The sequence below is a fragment of the Ursus maritimus genome (genome assembly GCF_017311325.1).
Source record: "Ursus maritimus isolate PB19 chromosome X unlocalized genomic scaffold, ASM1731132v1 scaffold_X1, whole genome shotgun sequence".
Taxonomy (NCBI): Eukaryota; Metazoa; Chordata; class Mammalia; order Carnivora; family Ursidae; genus Ursus; species Ursus maritimus.
In genome coordinates this window covers 44,988,844-45,009,070 of record NW_024423319.1, presented here as the reverse complement: position 1 = coordinate 45,009,070, position 20,227 = coordinate 44,988,844, and the positions used below count along the sequence as shown (strand labels likewise).

At 41.5% G+C, this 20,227-nt stretch overlaps 1 protein-coding gene across 1 annotated transcript; it reads left to right on the top strand.

Moving 5' to 3' along the window:
• The first annotated feature begins 13,650 nt into the window (after window positions 1–13,650).
• On the top strand, window positions 13,651–15,234 carry BEX4 (brain expressed X-linked 4). Its single transcript, XM_040619234.1, has 3 exons — window positions 13,651–13,785; window positions 14,186–14,263; window positions 14,641–15,234. The coding sequence occupies exon 3, from the start codon at window positions 14,646–14,648 to the stop codon at window positions 15,006–15,008; it is 363 nt and encodes a 120-aa protein (XP_040475168.1). The 5' UTR covers window positions 13,651–13,785; window positions 14,186–14,263; window positions 14,641–14,645; the 3' UTR covers window positions 15,009–15,234.
• The last annotated feature ends 4,993 nt before the right edge of the window (window positions 15,235–20,227 follow it).

Sequence of the window (20,227 nt, the reverse complement as noted above, 5' to 3'; positions counted from 1 at the left end):
CATATACCAAACTACAGAAATGGATACCACCAGGGCTGTGGGGAAGTATAGAAGTTATATTTTTCCATGTTGTTTGAATTTGCCTACAACCAGGATTTACCACTTATGTAATTATAAGAAAAATAATATTTTTAAATGGGCGGTGGAAATCTGCTCTTAAATGTATTTGCAGAATTGCTGTAGAGAGACTTACTTATTCTGAAAATACCTCTGCAACTAATGGTGAGTTGGGGCGGAAAAAGGCAGATTAGAAATCATGTATAGCATCATCCCAAATGTTGCTGATCAGAAAGCTGTCACAAGGCTCAGAGACAGCAGTGACAGCACTGGGTGTTGTGTCACGTTTCACATCTAGAAAGGTCTATCTGGTGGGTTTAAGAAACCCCTGGTCCTCCCTCATCCCCTCTAATAACTGTGAGGTTCAAGTTGCAGTTCCAGTTCTTGTCGCTAGATGGTGAAAGACCTCTACTTTCTAAATTTTCTCCGGCGTATCTTTTTAGCAAGGAGAGAAAATCAAAGCAAAAAACATTAGTTTAAGTAGACCTTATTTTGTAGAACAGTTTTAGATTCAAGGTAAAAATGAGCAGAAAGTACGGAGATTTCCCATATACCGCTTGCTCCCATACTCCCACTCTTCCCCCACTATCAACATCCTGCCGCAGAGTGCTACATTTGTTATAATCAATGAACCTACACTGATACACCCATTATCAGGCAAAGTCCATAGTTTACATTGTCAAAGCAAAACAAAATTTTTAAAAATTAACTTTTACAAAGCAGGTTCTAAAACAAGAAGTATGAAATGAGCCTCCATCTCATACACTAGGAAAAGTTTGGAAGGATGTATGATCAATGTCGGAGGCTGATCATTCCAAAATCAATATTGCATTCATTTATCCTTCACTACTTATTTATGAGCAACCTCTATGTGCCAGACACTGGCAACCTGCATCAATACTCCATTTTCACACCTCTGCGTTCAGCCTCCAAGTTATCCATACAACTGCCTACTTGGTGTACCTGTCCTCTTAAACCAAGATTCTAGCACTGTTTCCATATCAAATAAGTTGACACAAACTGGACTCAGCCCTGGAAGGTGACTGTCTGTGGGGAAGGCAATGTGGTAGCAGAGGGTGAGAAAAATCAGTATCACAATCCCTGTAATGCCTCTTTCCAGGCTGTGGAGCCTTGAAAAGTATACCTGTCTTCTCTGAACTTCAGTAGAGCTCAAAAGTATCTACTCAATTACTTCTCTGACTATGACTCACTTTGTTTCAGGACCCATTTTGTTTCTTTCTTTCTTTTTTTTTTTTTGAAGACAGATTAGTAGGAGAGAAAAAAAACAGAAGTTTAATAGCATGATAACTCCTGTAATCATGGGCAGGACTGAGGAAAATTCAATAACTCATTTCAGGAGCCATTTTGAAAAAGAGACCCTGAGTTTGCTTTGAGTGACGTGTGTAACAGTCACAAAGCATGCTTGGACCAGTCCACCTTATATAACGTATGGGGTTCTGGGAGGTGGGGATACCCTGTACCATGTCCCCACAATATTTTAATTTTTAATTTTTTTTATTTTCATTTCTGTTATGGTTTTTCTTATTTCTATCACTTCCTTTTTAAAAAAGTTTTTATTCAAATTTCAGTTCGTTGGCATACAATGGTATTTTATGGCACCCTGCCTGCAAAGGCTGCATTTGTATCTGTTCTAAAACTCTAAAAACAGTCAAGATCTCTCCTTTTGGTTTATTAGCATAAGCCAAAATGCATATTCTTTGAGTTCCAGTCTGGCATATAAAGAGCTTGGAAGTTGTCGTTTTGGTTCTCACAACAAGAAAAGAGCTGAACAAACTGAAAATCAACAACTTTTCCTAGATCAAGCAGACAATTGAGGTCACAAGACAAACTGTTGCCCCCCAAAGTTTGGAGAAACATACAGACAGATACAGAGGATCAGAGCTCACCAGAGCAGAACACAGGAGAAAACCACTGCTAGAACCAGTACTGACAAAGGAAAGCACAAATTTTAATCGACAAATTGACGGAAGCTTAGCGTGGACGAGTCTGAGAATGAACAACCCAAGGAGTGCCCAAACTTAGGAAGGGCCCCCAAAACTTTCATGAGTTTACCTACAGATGATCTACCAAGTTCCCACAGTGAAGATGAGAGAAAAGTCTCCTCACACTTCTGGCAGGGGAAGAGAAAAGGAGCCACTTTGAAATGTATTCAGAGCACTCTATTCTTCTTAACAAATGCTCCCCTCAAGGGAAACTATTTTACCAGAGTCCGTTGTGGTTTTACTGGAACTTAACTGACCTGAGGGAAAGGAAATACCCAACTCCAGCACCCCTTAGTATTTGACATGCAGGCGGGAAATACCCTCTAGCCTTTCATGGGAAGGAAGGAAAATACTGAACTCCAGCCACCTCTGGCCTTCCCATCTCTCCTAACAGGCAAAAACTGAGAAGCCCTTGTGTAGGTCACAGCCCAGGATCACAGCCTCACTAAACTCTGACCAAATCAGAGAACTATAGAATGCTTAGCCTCACCCCACCTCTTACCACTACATCAATAAGGCTCTTGTATAATTATAGAGGACTACAACTGAAAGGACTGCATGTCTTAGATTTTATTTAAGAGAAGCCTCTAGGGAAGCCCAAGTACAACAGGGGAGACAAAAACAAAGATGTTTTTGGCAATTTCAGCCTCTGAAAACTATAGGAACAGCAAACAGTAAACACAGCCTATGCCTATCCAGATAAACATAAAACCTCTCACTGAAGGCTTATTTCCCACAGCTCCATTTATCCAGAACATCATATCTAGCTTTCGACAAAGTACAAGGCATAATAAAATATAGAAACGCAGTTTGAAAAGACTGAGCAAGCTTCAGAAGCAGACTCAGATTTAGCAGGGATGTTGGAATTATCATATTGGGAATTTAAAATAAGTATGATTAATATGTTAAGGACTCTAATGGAAAAAGTGGACAACATGCAAGACAGATGGGTAATGTAAACAGAGAGATTAAAAAACTCTAAGAAGGAATCGAAAGGAGATGATAGAATGGAACAGAGTAGAAAATCCAGAAGTGAACCCACAACTTTAAGGTCAATTAATCTTTGACAAAGCAGGAAAGAATATCTAATGGGAGGGGCATCTGGGTGGCTCAGTCGGTTAAGCATCTGTCTTCTGCTCAGATCATGATCCTGGCTGGGGTCCTGTGATGGAGCCCAGTGTCAGGCTCCTGCTCAGCAGAGTGCCTCCTTCTCCCTCTCCCTTTGCCCTTCCCCCAACTCACGCCCTCCCTCTTTCTCTCTCTCTCTCTCAAATAAATAAATAAAATCTTTTTTTAAAAAAGGAATATCCAGTGGGAAAGACAGGCTCTTCAACAAATGGTGTTGGGAAAACTAGACAGCAACATGCAAAAGAATGAAACTGGACCACTTTCTTACACCATATACAAAAATAAATTCAAAATGGATTAAAGACCTAAATGTGAGACCTGAAACCATTAAAATCCTAGAGGAGAACACAGGCAGTAACGTTTTGACATTGCCATAGCAACTTCTTTCTAGATTTGTCTCCTGAGGCAAGGGAAACAAAAGTAAAAATAAACTACCGGGACTACATCAAAATAAAAAAACTTCTGCACAATGTAGGAAACAATCAACAAAACTAAAAGGCAACCAATGAATGGGAGAAGATATTTGTAAATGATATATCTCATAAAGGATTAGTATCCAAAAGATATAAAGAACTTATATAACTCAATAACCAAAAAACAAATAACCTGATGAAAAAATGGGCAGAAGACACGAATAGATATTTTCCAAAGAAGACATCCAGATGACCAAAAGACACATGAAAATGTACTCAACATCACTCATCATCAGGGAAGTACAAATCAAAACTGCAATGAGATATCACCTCGCACCTGCCAGAATGGCTAGAAACAACACAGGAAACAACAAGTGTTGGTGAGGATGTAGAGAAAGGGGAACCCTCTTGCATTGTTAGTGGGAATGCAAAGTGGAGCAGCCACTCTGGAAAACACTATGGAGTTCCCTCAAAAAGTTAGAAATAGAACTACCTTGTGATCCAGCAATTGCACTACTGGGTATTTACCCAAAGGATACAAAAATACTAATTCTAAAGGGATACATGCACCTCGATGTTTATAACAGCATTATCTACAGTAGTCGAGCTATGGAAATGGATAAAGAAGATGTGGTGTATATATATACAATGGTATATTACTCAGCCATCAAAAAGAATGAGATCTTGCCATTTGTAATGACATGGATGGAGCTAGAGAACATTCTGCTAAGCAAAACAAGTCAGTCAGAGAAAGAAATATACCATATGATTTCACTCATATGTGGAATTTAAGAAGCAAAACAAACTAACAAAGGGAAAAGAGAGAGAGAGAGGCAAACCAAGAAACAGACTCTTAATTATAAAGAACAAACAGATGGTTACCAGAGGGGAGGTGGGTGGGGGGTGGGTGAAATAGGTGATGGGCACTGAGGAGTGCACTTGTGATGAGCACTGGGTGATGTATGGAAGTGTGGAATCACTATAGCGTACACCTGGAACTAAAATACCACTGTATGCCAACGAACTGAAATTTGAATAAAAACTTTTTTTAAAAGGAAGTGATAGAAATAAGAAAAACCGTAACAGAAATGAAGAGATTCTTTCTCTCCCTCTCCCTCTGCCCCTCTCCCCCCCTAAAAAAAGTGATGGATTAGAGAAAGATGCATCATGCCAACAATAGTCAAAAGAAAGCTAAAATAGCCATATTAATTTCAAACAAAGAGGACTTCAGAGCAAGGAAAATTATCAGGGATAAAAAGAGGTATTGCATGATGATAAAGGAGCCAATTACCCAGGGAGATTTGTCTTGTTTTTCATTTCCATGTGTGGAGTGGGGAAGGAGAGCCAGTACCAGAGTATAGGAGTCACTTGTATACTCTACTTTTATCTTATTTGTTCTTTTTTTAAAAGTTTTATTTATTTATTTGAGAGAGAGAGACAGAGAGAGCCCAAGCAGGGGATGGGGGTGGGGCAGAGGCAGAGGGAGAAGCAGACTCCCCACTGAGCAGGGATCCTGACTCAGAACTCCATCCCAGGACCCTGAGATCATGACCTGAGCCGAAGGCAGATGCCCAACAGACTGAGCCACCAGGCGCGCCTATCTTATTTCTTCTTGATGGAAATTGTACATATCTCTTTCTCTCTCTCCACACACACACTTCCAAGTGTTATGTGTCTAATCATGAAATGTCTGAGTCTTAGGATACGATAAGCTCTGTTTGAAATTATAAAATTGTGCCCCTAAACTTTTCTGTTTCTACCTTTTTAAATTGCCGCCAGCGGTAGATGAAAATTCTCATTTATACATCATACTCATAACAACAACAACAAAAAACCCAGAACTTTGTTTGGTATTTAGAGAATTCTAAAATAAGTCTTGCTAGTTGATGGCTGTGAAATAGTACTCTTTGTTATTTTCAACTCCATTTCCCTAATCACTGTTATAATGAACCATCTTTCCTGATATTTACTGCTCCTTATGCATTTAGGATATTAAACTTTCCTTGGTAAATGGCCTTGTTTATTTATTTATTTATTTATTTAGGCATGCCCTTTTTGAGCAAATATTGTGTGTCAGGCAATGCCAGTCAAAATCATCAGAGACTGTGGACTTGCAGCTAAATTCTTACAGAAGGAGGAGGCTTGTGAAAAGAGATGGATGCATATGCGGACATTCCTGGCTGTACAAAGGCACGGAAGTGAAAACCTACCCGGTGTGCTTGAGGTACACGGTCAGGAGACAGTCTGATATGGCTGGAATGCAGCCTGCATGGAGTGATGGAGTGACTGATGAGATATTCTGACTCACTTTGCAGGATCCCAAATCTAAGTGGCCATCTTTAGCCTTTACGAAAACAGAGCAGAAAGAGACCTTAACAGTTACCTAGACCTGCAGCTCCGGTTTGCACATCAGGTAATGCGGCCCAGAAAAAGCAAAGTACCACGTGGCCACCATGCATCTTTTATGCGCCTAATGGGATTGAGGGACGCAAACTCCAATCTATAGCTTTGTCTCAGACTTCTCATGGGAGCTCCAATCCTGTGTATCTATCAGAAATCTTCAATTGGAGGAAGATAAATATTAGTACAAATCCCCTACTAACCTGTACCACCCAACATGAACCCCCCCTTCCCAGAAAGTATAAACTCATTCCTTCCTCATCCTCACAAGGCCACCATCTAAAAAGGAGGTCCCAATGGGAGAGTGGTGAGATTATGGTCCCTGGAGTCAGACAATCCTTGGTGAGATCTCAGTCTTTTACTCACTGTGAACACTGGGAATGATATTTAACTGCTCTCGCTCTCAGCCTTCCTCATTTTTAAAGCACCAGTGTTAGGAACCTAGTGAAGAACTTCACGAGTTGCCAGTTCCCATCCCACTGTGCCTCTTCCATTCGTTAAAAGAGGTATCCTGGACATGAAATGAGAAGTTTGACCCCCAGAAGGAATACCTGAAAAGGTGACAGCATAAAGGGATAGGCATACAAAGTCATTACATGCTCGCAAGAGTCTCTGTGCCAATTTATTATGATAGGATTGGCTGCCTGATAGACCCCTGGAGAGCGTCATTACATCATTTCCGTTTAGTTGAATGATCCTCTAGGTGAGTCTCGGGGAAAGAAAATCTTCCCCTACCTTCCTGTTTCACAAGCTTTTCAGTTGTCTTATTTTGACTTCTAGAGTAACATGTGAAAAGTCTGTGAACTTCAATCTTGAGACGCAGAAGGTGATAGGGAAGCACAAGGTGTGAGATTGACTCGGCTAAACAGAACATTGAAATGAGAGTCAGGAGGTCCTATCATGAAGGCACTTTGGAGCGGTCACTTCTGTCATCGGGCACTAAAATTAAGTTCTCAGACACCATCTGAGCGGCCATGCAGGGCTGCCTCTGCAAGGGAGAGCAGCAGCAGCTGAATCCTGCACATAGCTCTTACTTTGTTTTTTATCAGAAAAGCAAGGACAGATGGCTCCAAGCGTGGGAAAGGAGTACAAAGGGATGGCAAATATCTTGAAGCAGGCTTGCATTCTCCCCTACACATAGGCACGCAGGGAGTCAGTCATGAGATCAGGGAGGAGCGGGATGTTTGTCGTTAGGTGCAGAAAGGGGGGACTGAGGGTTACATTCTTTCATAGCTCCTAACTTAATGCCCTGCCCCTGGGGATCGTGGGATCCTGCTCTTATCAGACCACTGCATTCAACAGCCCGAGAACAGGAACGCTGCTGACGTTTCAGCTGCATCCACAGTCACTCCTTAGGGCTTATAATATATTGTCTAAGAATAACTCCACAACTTCCCCTACACCAGCCTCATCCATTAAACAAGATAAAAATACTAAGTTCTCCCAGCCACTCAGGAGTACTTAGGATGTTAACCCTTAGAATACCGGGACCAAATCATCATCACCTTCTGTGTACAAAATACCCATTTGCTGTTTTGTGTATTAAGTGACTTTATGAATAATTCACAGAAGTAAAAATAAAGACATAATGGACAATTAAATCAGATAACTTAACAAGAATTTAAATATATCAAACCAGAATTGTATTCCTCATTTTCCTCGCTTTGAAAATACGTATACTCAAGGCATCAGCCTTTGAATACGGCTCACTCCTCATCAGTTTTCATGCCTGAACCTGGAATATATCCATCTGTAGGTGTTGGTTTCTCACTTCTTGCTCTCTTGTATCCCCAATAAGTTCTGCCTTATCTTATTTCTAGTTCTTCTTGTACTTGTATCATCAAAACAGAAATCTTTTCAAAACATTGACAGCTCATAATTTTGTTGAAGGAAGGATAGCCATCTTCTTTGCTCCATAATTGCAAGATATTTTCATTTTTAGATTGATAAACACCAGTTAGAATGACCAGTCCAATGACTTCTTTTTTCATTTCCACATGATCTATTTCCTTCTTCTTACCTGAATTCAACATCTGTTCACTTAGAAAACTTATTGATTAAATACTGGACACATATTAAATATCCAATGTTATAAAAAATGACAGAAAATTGTCCAATGTCCTTTGAGCAAATTGGGATGTTCCTACTTCTTGTTGTAACATATCGTATGACAAGTGACAAACTGAGAACACCATTTATCATTTTGGTCCTTAGAAGCACACTATTCACTAATTGATTTTTGGGTTTGAAAAAATTCATTTAAGATATCATCATTTGAATACTCATAGTTTGAGATATCAATTTCACTATCGATAATGGCATCTAGAGTATTGCTGTCACTGTACTTTTGTCTTCTGATCTAATCATTGTAAAATGAATTCCTCTGTCAATTTACTTTTCTTTGCCAGTATGGGAAGAAAAATGAAAAAAAAATTCTCATTAGTGTTCAGTGAAAGCTGGATTAAATAAATGCAAAGATGGAGTCTCTTAATTTCTTTTGTATTTTTTGAAAAATGGTGTAATACTTTGGACTGTGCAGTAAAAAACTAAATGTGATGTGGTATTATTTTAGTATTGCCTCATTCCTGATGTAAGCTATTCCATCATTCTTGCTTTTTTCTCTTATTTTTTAGTCTTTTTAGTAGAGTTAGGAATAATTAACTAATAATGAAATAATTCTTACATTGAAGAATAGCAAATTGTTTTAAGATACAGGAAAAATAAAATCAATGAGATCCCACATGTTAATTTTACAAAGGGGCCCCTTTCTCCCATGTGGTGTGTGCAAGATAGTTAAATGAGATCCCATCTGGAAAAGCAATCTGAGGTCCTAGATGATTGGTTTCCCACTAAATACTCCAGCCGTCAAATTAAGATATCAGAACTCTGCACAATAGATAATAGATAAATGGTATAGAAGCAATTTTCCCTAGGAAAACACCATTTTTAAAGGTATGTGTTGGTCTAAGCATGAGCTGCAGGCTATCTTTAATAGAGTCACCTGGATCTTGTTAAAATTGCAACTTCTGAGACCTTACCCCAGACCTGCAGAATCCTTTCGCTGGGGTTTGAGGATCAAGAATCTGTATTTTGAACAATTTCCCTGGTAGATTCTGATGTTTCCTATAGTTTAAAAACAGCTGAATAGATCACATCCAAGATTTCTTTAAGTATTTTGCATACGGTGATCTCTGATTCCATCAATGGTTTTGCCATTCAACTTCAAGTACCTAGTTCTGTTTTGGTGTTTTTGATGGATAACAATCCATACATGCAACACTTGTTTACTGAGTGTTTATTCTTTGCCTACCAGGTTGGCTGCTAGGCAACAAGAGAGGAAAGGCCCTTCCCCTTAGGGGGCTTACATTCTCTTTTGGATACACATAAAGTTAACAACAACCAATGTGATTTCAGTGGGTGAAGAGTGCCCCAAAGAAAATAAAAAAGGGAAATGGGATAGAAAATAACATTTACAGAGAGGGCAGTGAAGGATGTCCAGGGCCACCCAGTTTAACAACTTCAAAGACCACCATGTACTCAGACTATGCCCGATGCCCGGGATCCCGGGAGTTGCACCATGCTTTATCACTAGAGAAGGCCATGCTATGGACATGACTTTTCATCTGAGAACTGGATGACAAGAAAGAGCTGCTGTGTGTAAAAAATCTTTTGACGTTAGACTAGGGAACAGCAGACTCTGAAGTGGGAGTGAGCATGACTTGTTCCCAAAAAAGACGAAAAAAAGCCAGTGTGGCTGGAGCCTGGTGGAAATAGTAGGAGAACTGTGGGAGTTCGGGTTGAAGGGAAGCTAATGCAGGATAGGGAGCAGTACTCAGACCTGGCTAGTAATCTCACTATATTGTCATAGTCAATATACTTTCTCAATATGTGAGAACACTATGGCACAACAACTATTCTCTGCACAAACCTTCAACACTGTCTCACACCTCAACATTCTCAACTGCTCTTTAGGCTTCTTGTTTCTTTGGAAAAGTAGATGCTATCACAGAAGAGATTGCGTATATGCTCCCACTGCCGAACCTACCAAACTACCCACATCAGCAACTATGGCTCCTACTTTCTCTCATATGACAAATCTTACTAAGGCAGCCCCTTCTCATTGCAATAATCACCCACGCTAGGACTGTGATTGTGTAATTATCCCCCTTCTCCCCTGATACATCAATATTCCTCTACCAGATGACTGAACATATTCATGAATGAACAAAGAGATGAACTCATGAAAGATGAAAATTGGGTAGTGGGGGTATAAAAGGAAGTGTTAGTGGGATTCTCAGATGATTCACCTGATCGTCTGGGTGATAGGTAGTAATGTTAGCTGGAATGGGCAACACAGAATGAATCTTTTCTGGAGGGAACATAATGGGCCATCTTGATTTCTCTATACCTTTGTATACCCCAGTGCGGATGTTAAGAATATAGCAAGATATTTGGATCAGAGACTGAGCTAGAGAGGAAAATGTAGGAATCATATATGGGTGGACGGTGATTGAAAATACAGGTATAGGGGCGCCTGGGTAGCGCAGTCGTTAAAGCGTCTGCCTTCGGCTCAGGGCGTGATCCTGGCGTTCCAGGATCGAGTCCCACATCGGGCTCCTCCGCTGGGAGCCTGCTTCTTCCTCTCCCACTCCCCCTGCTGTGTTCCCTCTCTCACTGGCTGTCTCTCTGTCACATAAATAAATAAAATCTTTAAAAAAAAAAAAAAGAAAATACAGGTATAGATGAGATGGCTACTTAATGAGAGATCATGGCATGAAGGGGTAAGGTGGCCAAAAAACGAGAACCAAGGAGCCCCCAACATAAGAGTCTTCAGTAAATGCATGGGTTGGGGGAGGGGCAAAGGGAGATAATCTTCAAGCAGACTCCCCACTGAGCACAGAGCCAGACAGGGGGCTTAATCCCACAACCAATGAGATCATGACCTGAGCTAAAACCGAGAGTTGGACATTTAACCAACTGAGCCACCCAGGTGCCTCTTAAAGAGGATAATTTTTTAAAGTAATTGTATACTGTCATTACGCTGTAGAGAATTGAAACATATAAAGAGAGAAGACATCACAAAAAATGGCAGAGTAGGGAACTCAAAGTTTCCATGACAAAAATGGTCAGAGTCAACTTTTGCAGCACTCTGGAATCTAATAAAAACTTACAACAATGAAAGGAAAACTAGTTGGAGAGAGAAACTCCGGAATTGCCATAAGAGAGTGCCATGGCATTTTAAATTGCCATCCCGCCATCCCCAACACCCTAGATCAGGTAATGAAGGTTGCTAGTACCAGAAGAAACCTTACGGACCTTATTCTCAAAGAACTGTGTCTGTGGGTCTCTACCATCTGTCAGGTCCTTCTCCCTGAAGGCACGAGGTTTATCTTTATTTTGCCTCAGAGCCTTCCCAGGAGTGGAGAGGCTTTTGTCAAAAGCATTTAAAGGCCTCGTTATTAGACACAGCAGTTTAGAGCAAAGGACAGTGCTGAGAACAAACAATAAATAGAATAAAAAAGCTGGGAGGAAGAGGCTGGAAAAAGGAGGTACATGGGAGAATAAGGGCTTTTAAAAGTTCCCCAATATACAGGGAGATTGAGAAGACCACACATATGCCCAGGATGGGAGGCAAGTGCTTCCAAGGCCTGAGGAGGCCTTCCACCTCTGGCTGGCCTTCAGACTCTGTGCAAGTAGGAAGTGAACACAAATGCAGAGTTGAAAGCGGTCTGGCTAAGCAGTGAATGAGTTCCCCAGCACAGACCAGTCTGCAAAGACTGAGAGTGTTTCTTCTTCTTTTTCTTTTACTGGCTCCAGGTATTAAAAGTAACTGTCGGGGCGCCTGGGTGGCACAGCAGTTAAGCGTCTGCCTTCGGCTCAGGGCGTGATCCCAGCATTATGGGATCGAGCCCCACATCAGGCTCCTCCGCTATGAGCCTGCTTCTTCCTCTCCCACTCCCCCTGCTTGTGTTCCCTCTCTCGCTGGCTGTTTCTATCTCTGTCAAATAAATAAATAAAATCTTTAAAAAAAAAAAAAGTAACTGTCAAAACACCAGCTGATCACTAAGCTAAGGCAACAGACTTTAGTGGTACACATGATAAAAGAATACAGACTTCATAAAAACAATTTAGAAAGGTCACTAAACAAACAGTAGCCCACAACAGCTAGCAACAAATCCTGAGGAGAGGGAAGAATATGATGCCCCGAGGTGCCACATCATAATATTCAAAATGTCCAGTTTCAACAGCAAAAAATTATAAAACATGCAAAGAAAGTATGGCCTATTCACAGCAAAAAGGAAATTAGTAGAAATTGTCCCTGAGGAAGTTGGACTTACTAGGGGAAGATTTTAGGTCAACTGTCTTTAATGTGCTCAAAGAGCTAAAGGAAACCATGGACAAAGAAGTAAAATAAACCAGGAGAATAATGTCTCACCAAATAGGGAAAATGAATAAACAGGAAGAAATTATTAAAAGGAACTAACAAAAATGCTGGAGCGGAAAAGTATAGTAGCTGAAATTAAAAATTCAATAGAAAGGTTCAACATCAGATATGAACTTGCAGAATACACTCAGCGAGACACATTGTAGTCGAACTGTCAAAGCCAAGGACAAAAAGAGTATCTTGAAAGGAGCAATACATACTAGGTCTTATTTAGAACCTGATCCAAACAAACTATTGAAAAAAAACTATGACAGAATTGAGAATTTGAACACGGATTGGACATAAAACAGTATTAAGGAATTATTGTTAGGTGTGAAAATGTTATTATGATATAAATACACATATATTATATATATATAAATTATATAAATATATGAGAGTCCTTATAGACATGTACTTTGAAATACTTATGCACAAAATGATATTACGACTGGGATTTGCTTCAAAAATAGTTTCTAAGAGTAGGAAGTGGGTAAGGATACACATGAAATATTACTGGCAATGAGTTAACTGTTGGAGCTAGGTGATGAGTACAGTGGCTTTCACTATACTATTTTATTTTTGCATATGTTCGAAATTTTCCATAACAAAAGTTAAAATAAAGTCAGTGTAAACTATAAAAGAACACAATTCTAATCGAAAAAAGAACAAAACAAAAAGGTACTAAGAAGAATTAGAAAAAATTCCATCTATTTCTTGCCCCCTCCCCCCACATACACATTTTGGTGTAGAGAAAACGGTGAACATTGGTAGCCAGGAGGACCACAGGTTGGGAGCAGGGTGGGTGGGACATCTTGCTCACAGATGTTCTTGCATTAATTTTGTTTTTTTTTTAAATATTGCCTTAAAATGCAATTATCTTCACTACTGAGGTTTTCTGCACCCCCTTAAATTTTGTGCGGGCGTCCTGGAGAGGGGAGGGATGTATTTCGCGAGCAGAAGAGAGCAAGAAGCAAGTCCCCAGGGAAGAAGTGGGAATGGCCAACAGGTCCCTGAGAAGATACTGCCCTTCCCCAGCAGGCAGAGAAAGGCCCAGGAATATGCAAAGAAGGGAGAGCCACAGAGCCCAGGCCGGTGCTGTTAAGAAGAACGCGGCAGCAGAGAGGTGCCAGGCGGGCCAACCGGCTGGGCGCCACCTCGCGGGCAGAAGCCTGCACGGGCTGGGGGCGGGGCCGCTCGCGGTGACGAAAGCCTCACGTGACCCGCCGCCGCTGACTCCCGCGCCCAGCTGTAGCGTCAGACCGGCCCTCGCTCGCTCACTTCTCGCTACCTGCTCCCGGTGGCCCTGAAGACGTGCGCGCCAGAGGCGGCCCCAGAATCGGAGGCGAAGGGGAAGCAGGTAAGGGACCGGGAGGAGGGGGAGCGTTCCCTGGGCTTGCTGTGGGACAGCCCACGCGGCTCGCGGAGCCCTGCTGGGGGTCCGGCTGCCCCAGGGCGAAGCGGCGCGAGGACCGCAGCCCTCACGCACCACAGCAGCCCGCGTTTGGCCGCTGCAAAAGGTAGGCCGAGGGCTGGACCGCGGTGAGGCGACGACCCTTCGGAAACACCTACCTGGTGCACGCCGCGTCCCGCCCCCGTCCTTCTTGGTGTAGAAAATGGTGGTCAGCACGGGGGATGGGGCGGCTGGGTGTGGGGGCGAGGCGGCCGTGGGGGGTCCGGGAGGGGCTGGGTAGCGTCGGGTGGGCGCGGAGCGCTCGGCTGCAGCAGCCCCGGCTGCCCCCCACCCCGGCCCTCTGCAGGTGTGCAGGTCTAAGTGTCGCGGCGGCGCACTCTCGGCAAGAATCGGGAGGAGGAGGAGACTGCAAGGATAGGCCCAGGTCGGTGCGGGGCACAGTGGGGCCGGGGGGAACGTGTGGAAAGCCTGAGACCCCAAATTCCCTTCCCACCCCCACCCCACCCCGGCCCCAGCCGGTCCTCCATCTTGGTGCCTGCAGAGGCCTGGGCAGGGATCGGCAGGGAAAATGGTGGGCTTTGGGCGAGGGAGGGGAGAGGAGCGACAGGGAGGGAAGGGGCAGGGCTCGGCCCGGGAGCCCCCTGAAGAGCGTAGAGAGCCTTCCCCGTGCGAGAGTAAAATTTTAAAAAGCCTTTGAGATGCCGGGCTCTGAATTTTGAAACGTGCGTAGTAGGGCCTCTGTCCTCGGTGCTGATCGTCCCACCAACAGAATAGCCCTTTTTCCTGTCCCTTACCTCCTAGGAGCAATGGCGTCCAAACAGAAACAAGCGGTGAAAAATATCAACGTCGAAGATGCCCAGCAGGAAAACGAAGGAGAAGAACAGGGCCCCGTGAAGAATGAAGAGGAATCACGCAATTTGAGAGGGGGTGAAGGCCAGAAGCATGGAAAAAATGTTAGGCTGGGGCGAATGAGACGACTTGTCCCTAATTTTCGGTGGGCCATACCCAACAAGCATGTTGATCACAATGAAGTGGGAGATGATGAGGAAAAGTTTGTAGGGCAGATGATGGAAGTCAGGAGAAAGACTAAGGAGCAGCAGATGAGGCATCATAAGCGTTTCCAAACTCCTGAACCTGATAATCATTATGACTTTTGCCTTATTCCTTGAATCCTAAGGTTTTCTGCGAGGTTAATAATGTGGCCTCTGCTCTACAAGCTCGTAGTTTTGTGATTTACTTTCTCTGTAAACCTTTTGGTGTTTCCACTTACCAGTTTGTAATTAAATATTGTTTTGTCTCTGTTAAACTTTCTGTCCAATAAGGCAATTTCACTCAGTTTTAGGAAAAACTATTCCTTTCATGATATGAAATTAATAAAGCAGTTTAAAAAAGCAATCTTCCACTTTTACCCTCGTCTTTATTTTTTAATACTACCTTTCCTCTCCTAGCTACCTGGACTCAAGATCTCTGGTCTTTGTTTGTTGTTGTTCCCATCCAATGAGCAAGGAAGGATCATACTCATAACTCGACATCTGATATCATTTTAAGAATGTATGTCCTTAGCATAATCTCCTCCAGTCCCGTCCATGTTGCTGCAAATGTTGGGTAATTGTTCTTTCTGATGGTTGAGTAATATTCCATTGTATATATGGACCACATCTTCTTTATGCTAAGTGAAATAAGTCAAGCAAAGAAAGACAATTATCATATGGTTTCACTCATTTATGGAACATAAGAAATAGCAGGGAGATCGGTAGGAAAAGGAAGTGAAGAGTGAAGTGGGGGGTAAAGAGAAGGGGGAATGAACCACGAGAGACTATGGACTCTGGGAAACAAACAGGGCTTCAGAGGGGAGTGGAGTGGGGAATTGGGATAGGCCTGTGATGGGTACTAAGGAGGGCACATATTGCATGGAGCACTGGGTGTTATACACAAACAATGAATCATGGAACACTGAATCAAAAACTAAGGACGTACTATATGGTGACTAACATAACAAAAAATTCTTTAAAAAATGTAAAAAAAAAATGTATGTCCTACTGTTTTTCAAGGAGTGTGAGTCCACCACCTGCATAAAAACACCTTGGGAGGGGAGGTTTTTGAGAATGTAAAACATCTGGCTTCTATCCTACATACCCACAGATGGGCACTCCAGAATCTCCATTTTTTAACAAGCTTTCCAGGTAAATCTAATGTACACCTTTAATCTGAGGCCACTGTTGTATGTATGTATGTATCTGTCTATGTACATATGTGTGTGTGGTCATATTAATGTGAACGATAAAGTAAAATAACAGGATGAATGCTTACCTGAATTTGATGGACAAAAACATTAGAAAAGTACAAGACCTTAAAATAGACTGATTATAAGAGTGGTAAGGATAGTGGTAGATGAGGGTACTGGAGTACAGAGATGCTAAATGCCAAGCTACCCCTTCCTATATATCTGTCCTGGGCCATTTTCTCTAAGACTCCGTCATCTGGAGATAACAGGATTTTTGACTTTTGTAACTGGTAACAGTTTGAGGAAGGTCTAAGAGAGATAAAGATTGAGGCTATTTTTTTTTTTTTTGTATATTTTCAATGCAGACACTTTCAATTTTTAGAAAAGAGCAGAAAGAAATCTGAAAAACCTGACAATCCAGTATTCTTCAAAGTGACAATTGCCACCCATTATGGCTCTTGAAATTAGTTTTGTGGGTCACAACAAGCAATTTTAAAAAACAAACAAAAAAATCATAGTCCATTGCCCATGAGTAGCATTAAGGATTATATTGAGGGGTGCCTGGGTGGCTCAGTTGAGCGTTTCAGTCTTCGCTTTGGCTCAGGTCGTGATCTCATGAGATCAGGCTCTGTGCTCAGTGGGGAGCCTGCTTGAGATTCTCTACGCCCCCCCCAGCTCTCTCTAAAGTAAATAAAGAAATTAAGTAAATTAAGAAATTATTTTGCAGAACTTGTTTTAGTTTTACATGTAGGAAATATTGTAGCCTTATAAAATGTATTTCTAAATTCAGGTTGCAGGGTAAAAGAATTGAAACTCATCCAGCCACTATAGAAAACAATATGGAAGTTCCCCCAAAAGTTCAAAACTGACCTACCCTACAACCCAGCAATAGCACTACTAGGTATTTATCCAAAGATACAAGTATAGTGATTTGAAGGGGCACATGAACACCAATGTTTATAGCAGCAATGTCCTCAATTGCCAAAATAGGGAAAGAGCCCAAATGTCCATCGACAGATGAATGGATAAAGAAAATGTGGGGTGCACCCCACATATGTGTGTAATGGAATATTACTCAGCCATCAAAAAATGAAATGTTGGGGCTCCTGGGTGGCTCAGTCGGTTGGGCATCTGCCTTCGGCTCAGGTCATGATCCCAGGGTCCTGGGATCAAGCCCCACTTTGGGCTCCCCACTCAGCAGGGAGACTGCTTCTCCCTCTCCTCTGCTTGTGCTTTCTCTCTCTAATAAATAAAATCTTTTTAAAAAAGAGAAGAATGAAATCTTGCCATTTGCGATGACATGGATGGAACTAGAGGGTATTATGCTAAATAAAATGAGTCGGAAAAGACAAATACCATATGATTTCACTCATGTGGAATTTAAGAAACAAAACATGAACATAGGGGAAGGGAAGGAAAAATAAATAAGACGAAAACAGAGAGGGAGGCAAACCATAAGAGACTTAACTCTAGGGAACAAACAAGGCTGCTGGAGGTGAGGTGGGTAGGGGGATGGGGTAACTGGGTGATGGGCATTAAGGAGGGCACTTGATGTAATGAGCACTGGATGTTGTATCCAAGTGATGAATCACTGAATTCTACCTCTGAAACTAATAATACAGTATATGTTAATTAAATTGAATTTAAATAAAATTTTTTCAAAAATAACAAATTTTAAAAGTCACTTCTTCAAACTTCATTTCACAGATGAGGAAACTAGGTAGGGAAATGGCTTTCCCAAGGTCACATAGCCAGTTAGTGGTAGGGACCACGGTTCCCAGTTTAGGGTGCTTATCTCCTTACCACAGTGCCTCCACAAGGCATGATTTAGAAATATGTGTATGCTGATTGCCAGTGGTGTACATTAACAAATGTACAACTTATACAAAATCACTGTTCATTTGTTGTTCACACTTCAGTCATCAGAATCCCTGCATGTTTAATTGGCAAACATTTAAGGAGAGCTCTGTGCCACTTGTAATATTTTGGAGCTGGAATGATCTTTCAGCTTCTGTCCAGACAAAGGGGATGATGGAGAGTCTGATCTGGAAATGCAAGGTGGTGAACTCATAGGCACTTCATAAAGGCTAGCTGATTGAGTGATGTTCACGAATGGCCTTCTGGTCCCTCTTAAAATCAATACTATAACTTTCCATACACCAATCCCAGATTTCTGAAGGCAGCCTCAATTTTTAAAAATCTGTGGGTGGGAGATGAGATCAGAACATGATTGGTGGAAGAAGAACTGAAGGAAGCCTCCCCATCAGGGTTCTTTGGGGGTGGTGGGAGATGAGGACAGACTTTGCGAAAGAAGTAAAGGTCAATGTTGAGGTTCAGAATAAGATTTTATGAAGAACTGAAATAAATCCCCTCTCCTTGGTGTTTCTGAGGGAGTGGGATGATGAAGTCAGAACTTTCTGTAAGTGGTAAAGGTCAGGGAACAAGGTCACAATGTGATTGATTGAAGGAGAACCAAATTAAGACCCTTCTCCTTGGAGTTTCTCTGGTGGTGGGGTATGAGTACAGAACTTTCTAGAAGCAGTGGAGTACAGGGACCATGATCAGAACATGACTGAAGATAAACAAGGAAGCACCCTTTCCTGGATGTTTCAGCAGGGGTGGAGGAATGAAAACAGAACTGTCTGATAAAAGTAATAGCCAGGGGAAAAAGTAAAAGTCACCGAGTCAGAAGGTGATTGAAGGAGAACTGAGTTACTTTTTTTTAGACTTTATTCATTTTTTTGTCAGAGAGAGAGAGAGAGAGAGAGAGAGCGCTCACAAGCAGGGGGATTGGCAGGCAGAGGAAGAAGCAGGCTCCCCGATAAGCAAGGAGCCCAATGTGGTACTCGATCCCAGGACCATGGGATCATGACCTGAGCTGAAGGCAGACACTTAACCAACTGAGCCACCCAGGTGCCCCAATATTTTGCTAATTTTTAAAATTTCATTGTTCATCCTCTTACTACTGAGTTGCAAGATTTCTTTATAAATTTTATATTCAATTTCTTTAGTATATATATTGTAAATTTTTCTCTCAGTCTTGATTTGCCTTTTCATTTACTTAATGGTTTCTTTCAAAGACTGAAAGTTTTAAATTTACATGAGCCCATTTAATCCACTTTTCCTTTTATAATTGTTTTCTATTTATTTTTTATTTTTTCATTTTATTTTTTATTTTTCATTATGTTCAGTTAGCCAACGTATAGTACATCATAAGTTTTTGTTGTAGCGTTCAACGATTCATTCATTGCTTTATAACACCCAGTGCTCATCCCAACAGGTGCCCTCCTTAATACCCATCACCTGGTCACCCCATCCCCTCACCCCCTCCCTTCTGTAACCCTCAGTTTGATTCTCCGAGTCCAGAGTGTCTCATGGTTTGTCTCACTCTCTGATTTCTTCCCATTCAGTTTTCCCTCCCTCTTCCTGTGGTCCTCTGCTTTATTTAAATAATGTGTTGCCTAATCCAAGGTTATGAAGACTTTTTCTTATATTTTACTCTAACAGTTTTATAGTTTTAGGCTTTTCATTTTGTTTTATGAACCATCCCATGTTAATTTTTGTGTAAGGTATGAAGTAAACTCTGGTGTTCATTTTGTTTCATGTTGATATTCAACTAATATAGCACCATTTGTTGAGAAGACTTTCCATTCTCCTTCCTGTAGCCTTTGTACCTTTGTCAAAAATCAAGTACTCATATATATGTAGGTATACTTTTGTACTTTCTATTCTGCTCTATTGATCTATATGTCTATATTTTCACCAATATCAAACTAACTTGATCATTGTAGGCTTATAGTAAGTCTTGCAACCAGGTAAGGAAACTCCTGCAACTCTGTTCTTCTCTATTAAAATTGCTTTGGATATTCTAGGTCCCTTGAATTTTCTTATAAACTTTAAAATCAACTCATTATTTTTTTTTAAGCCTGCAAGAATTCTTATTGGGATTGGTTTGAATCTGTAGATCAATCTGGTGAGAATAGCTGTATTAATAGTTGCAAATAGAGATAGTGTTTCTTGTAAGGAAAAACACAAAAGCAGGTGTCTTGTCACAGCACTCAAGGACAAAGCCCCTGGGGTGTCCATAAACTGAAAGAAGCTGAAAACTCTGTGAGTGTTTCACATAGGGTGTCTTCTCTCTTTTTCTCATTTTTGGAAGTTTCC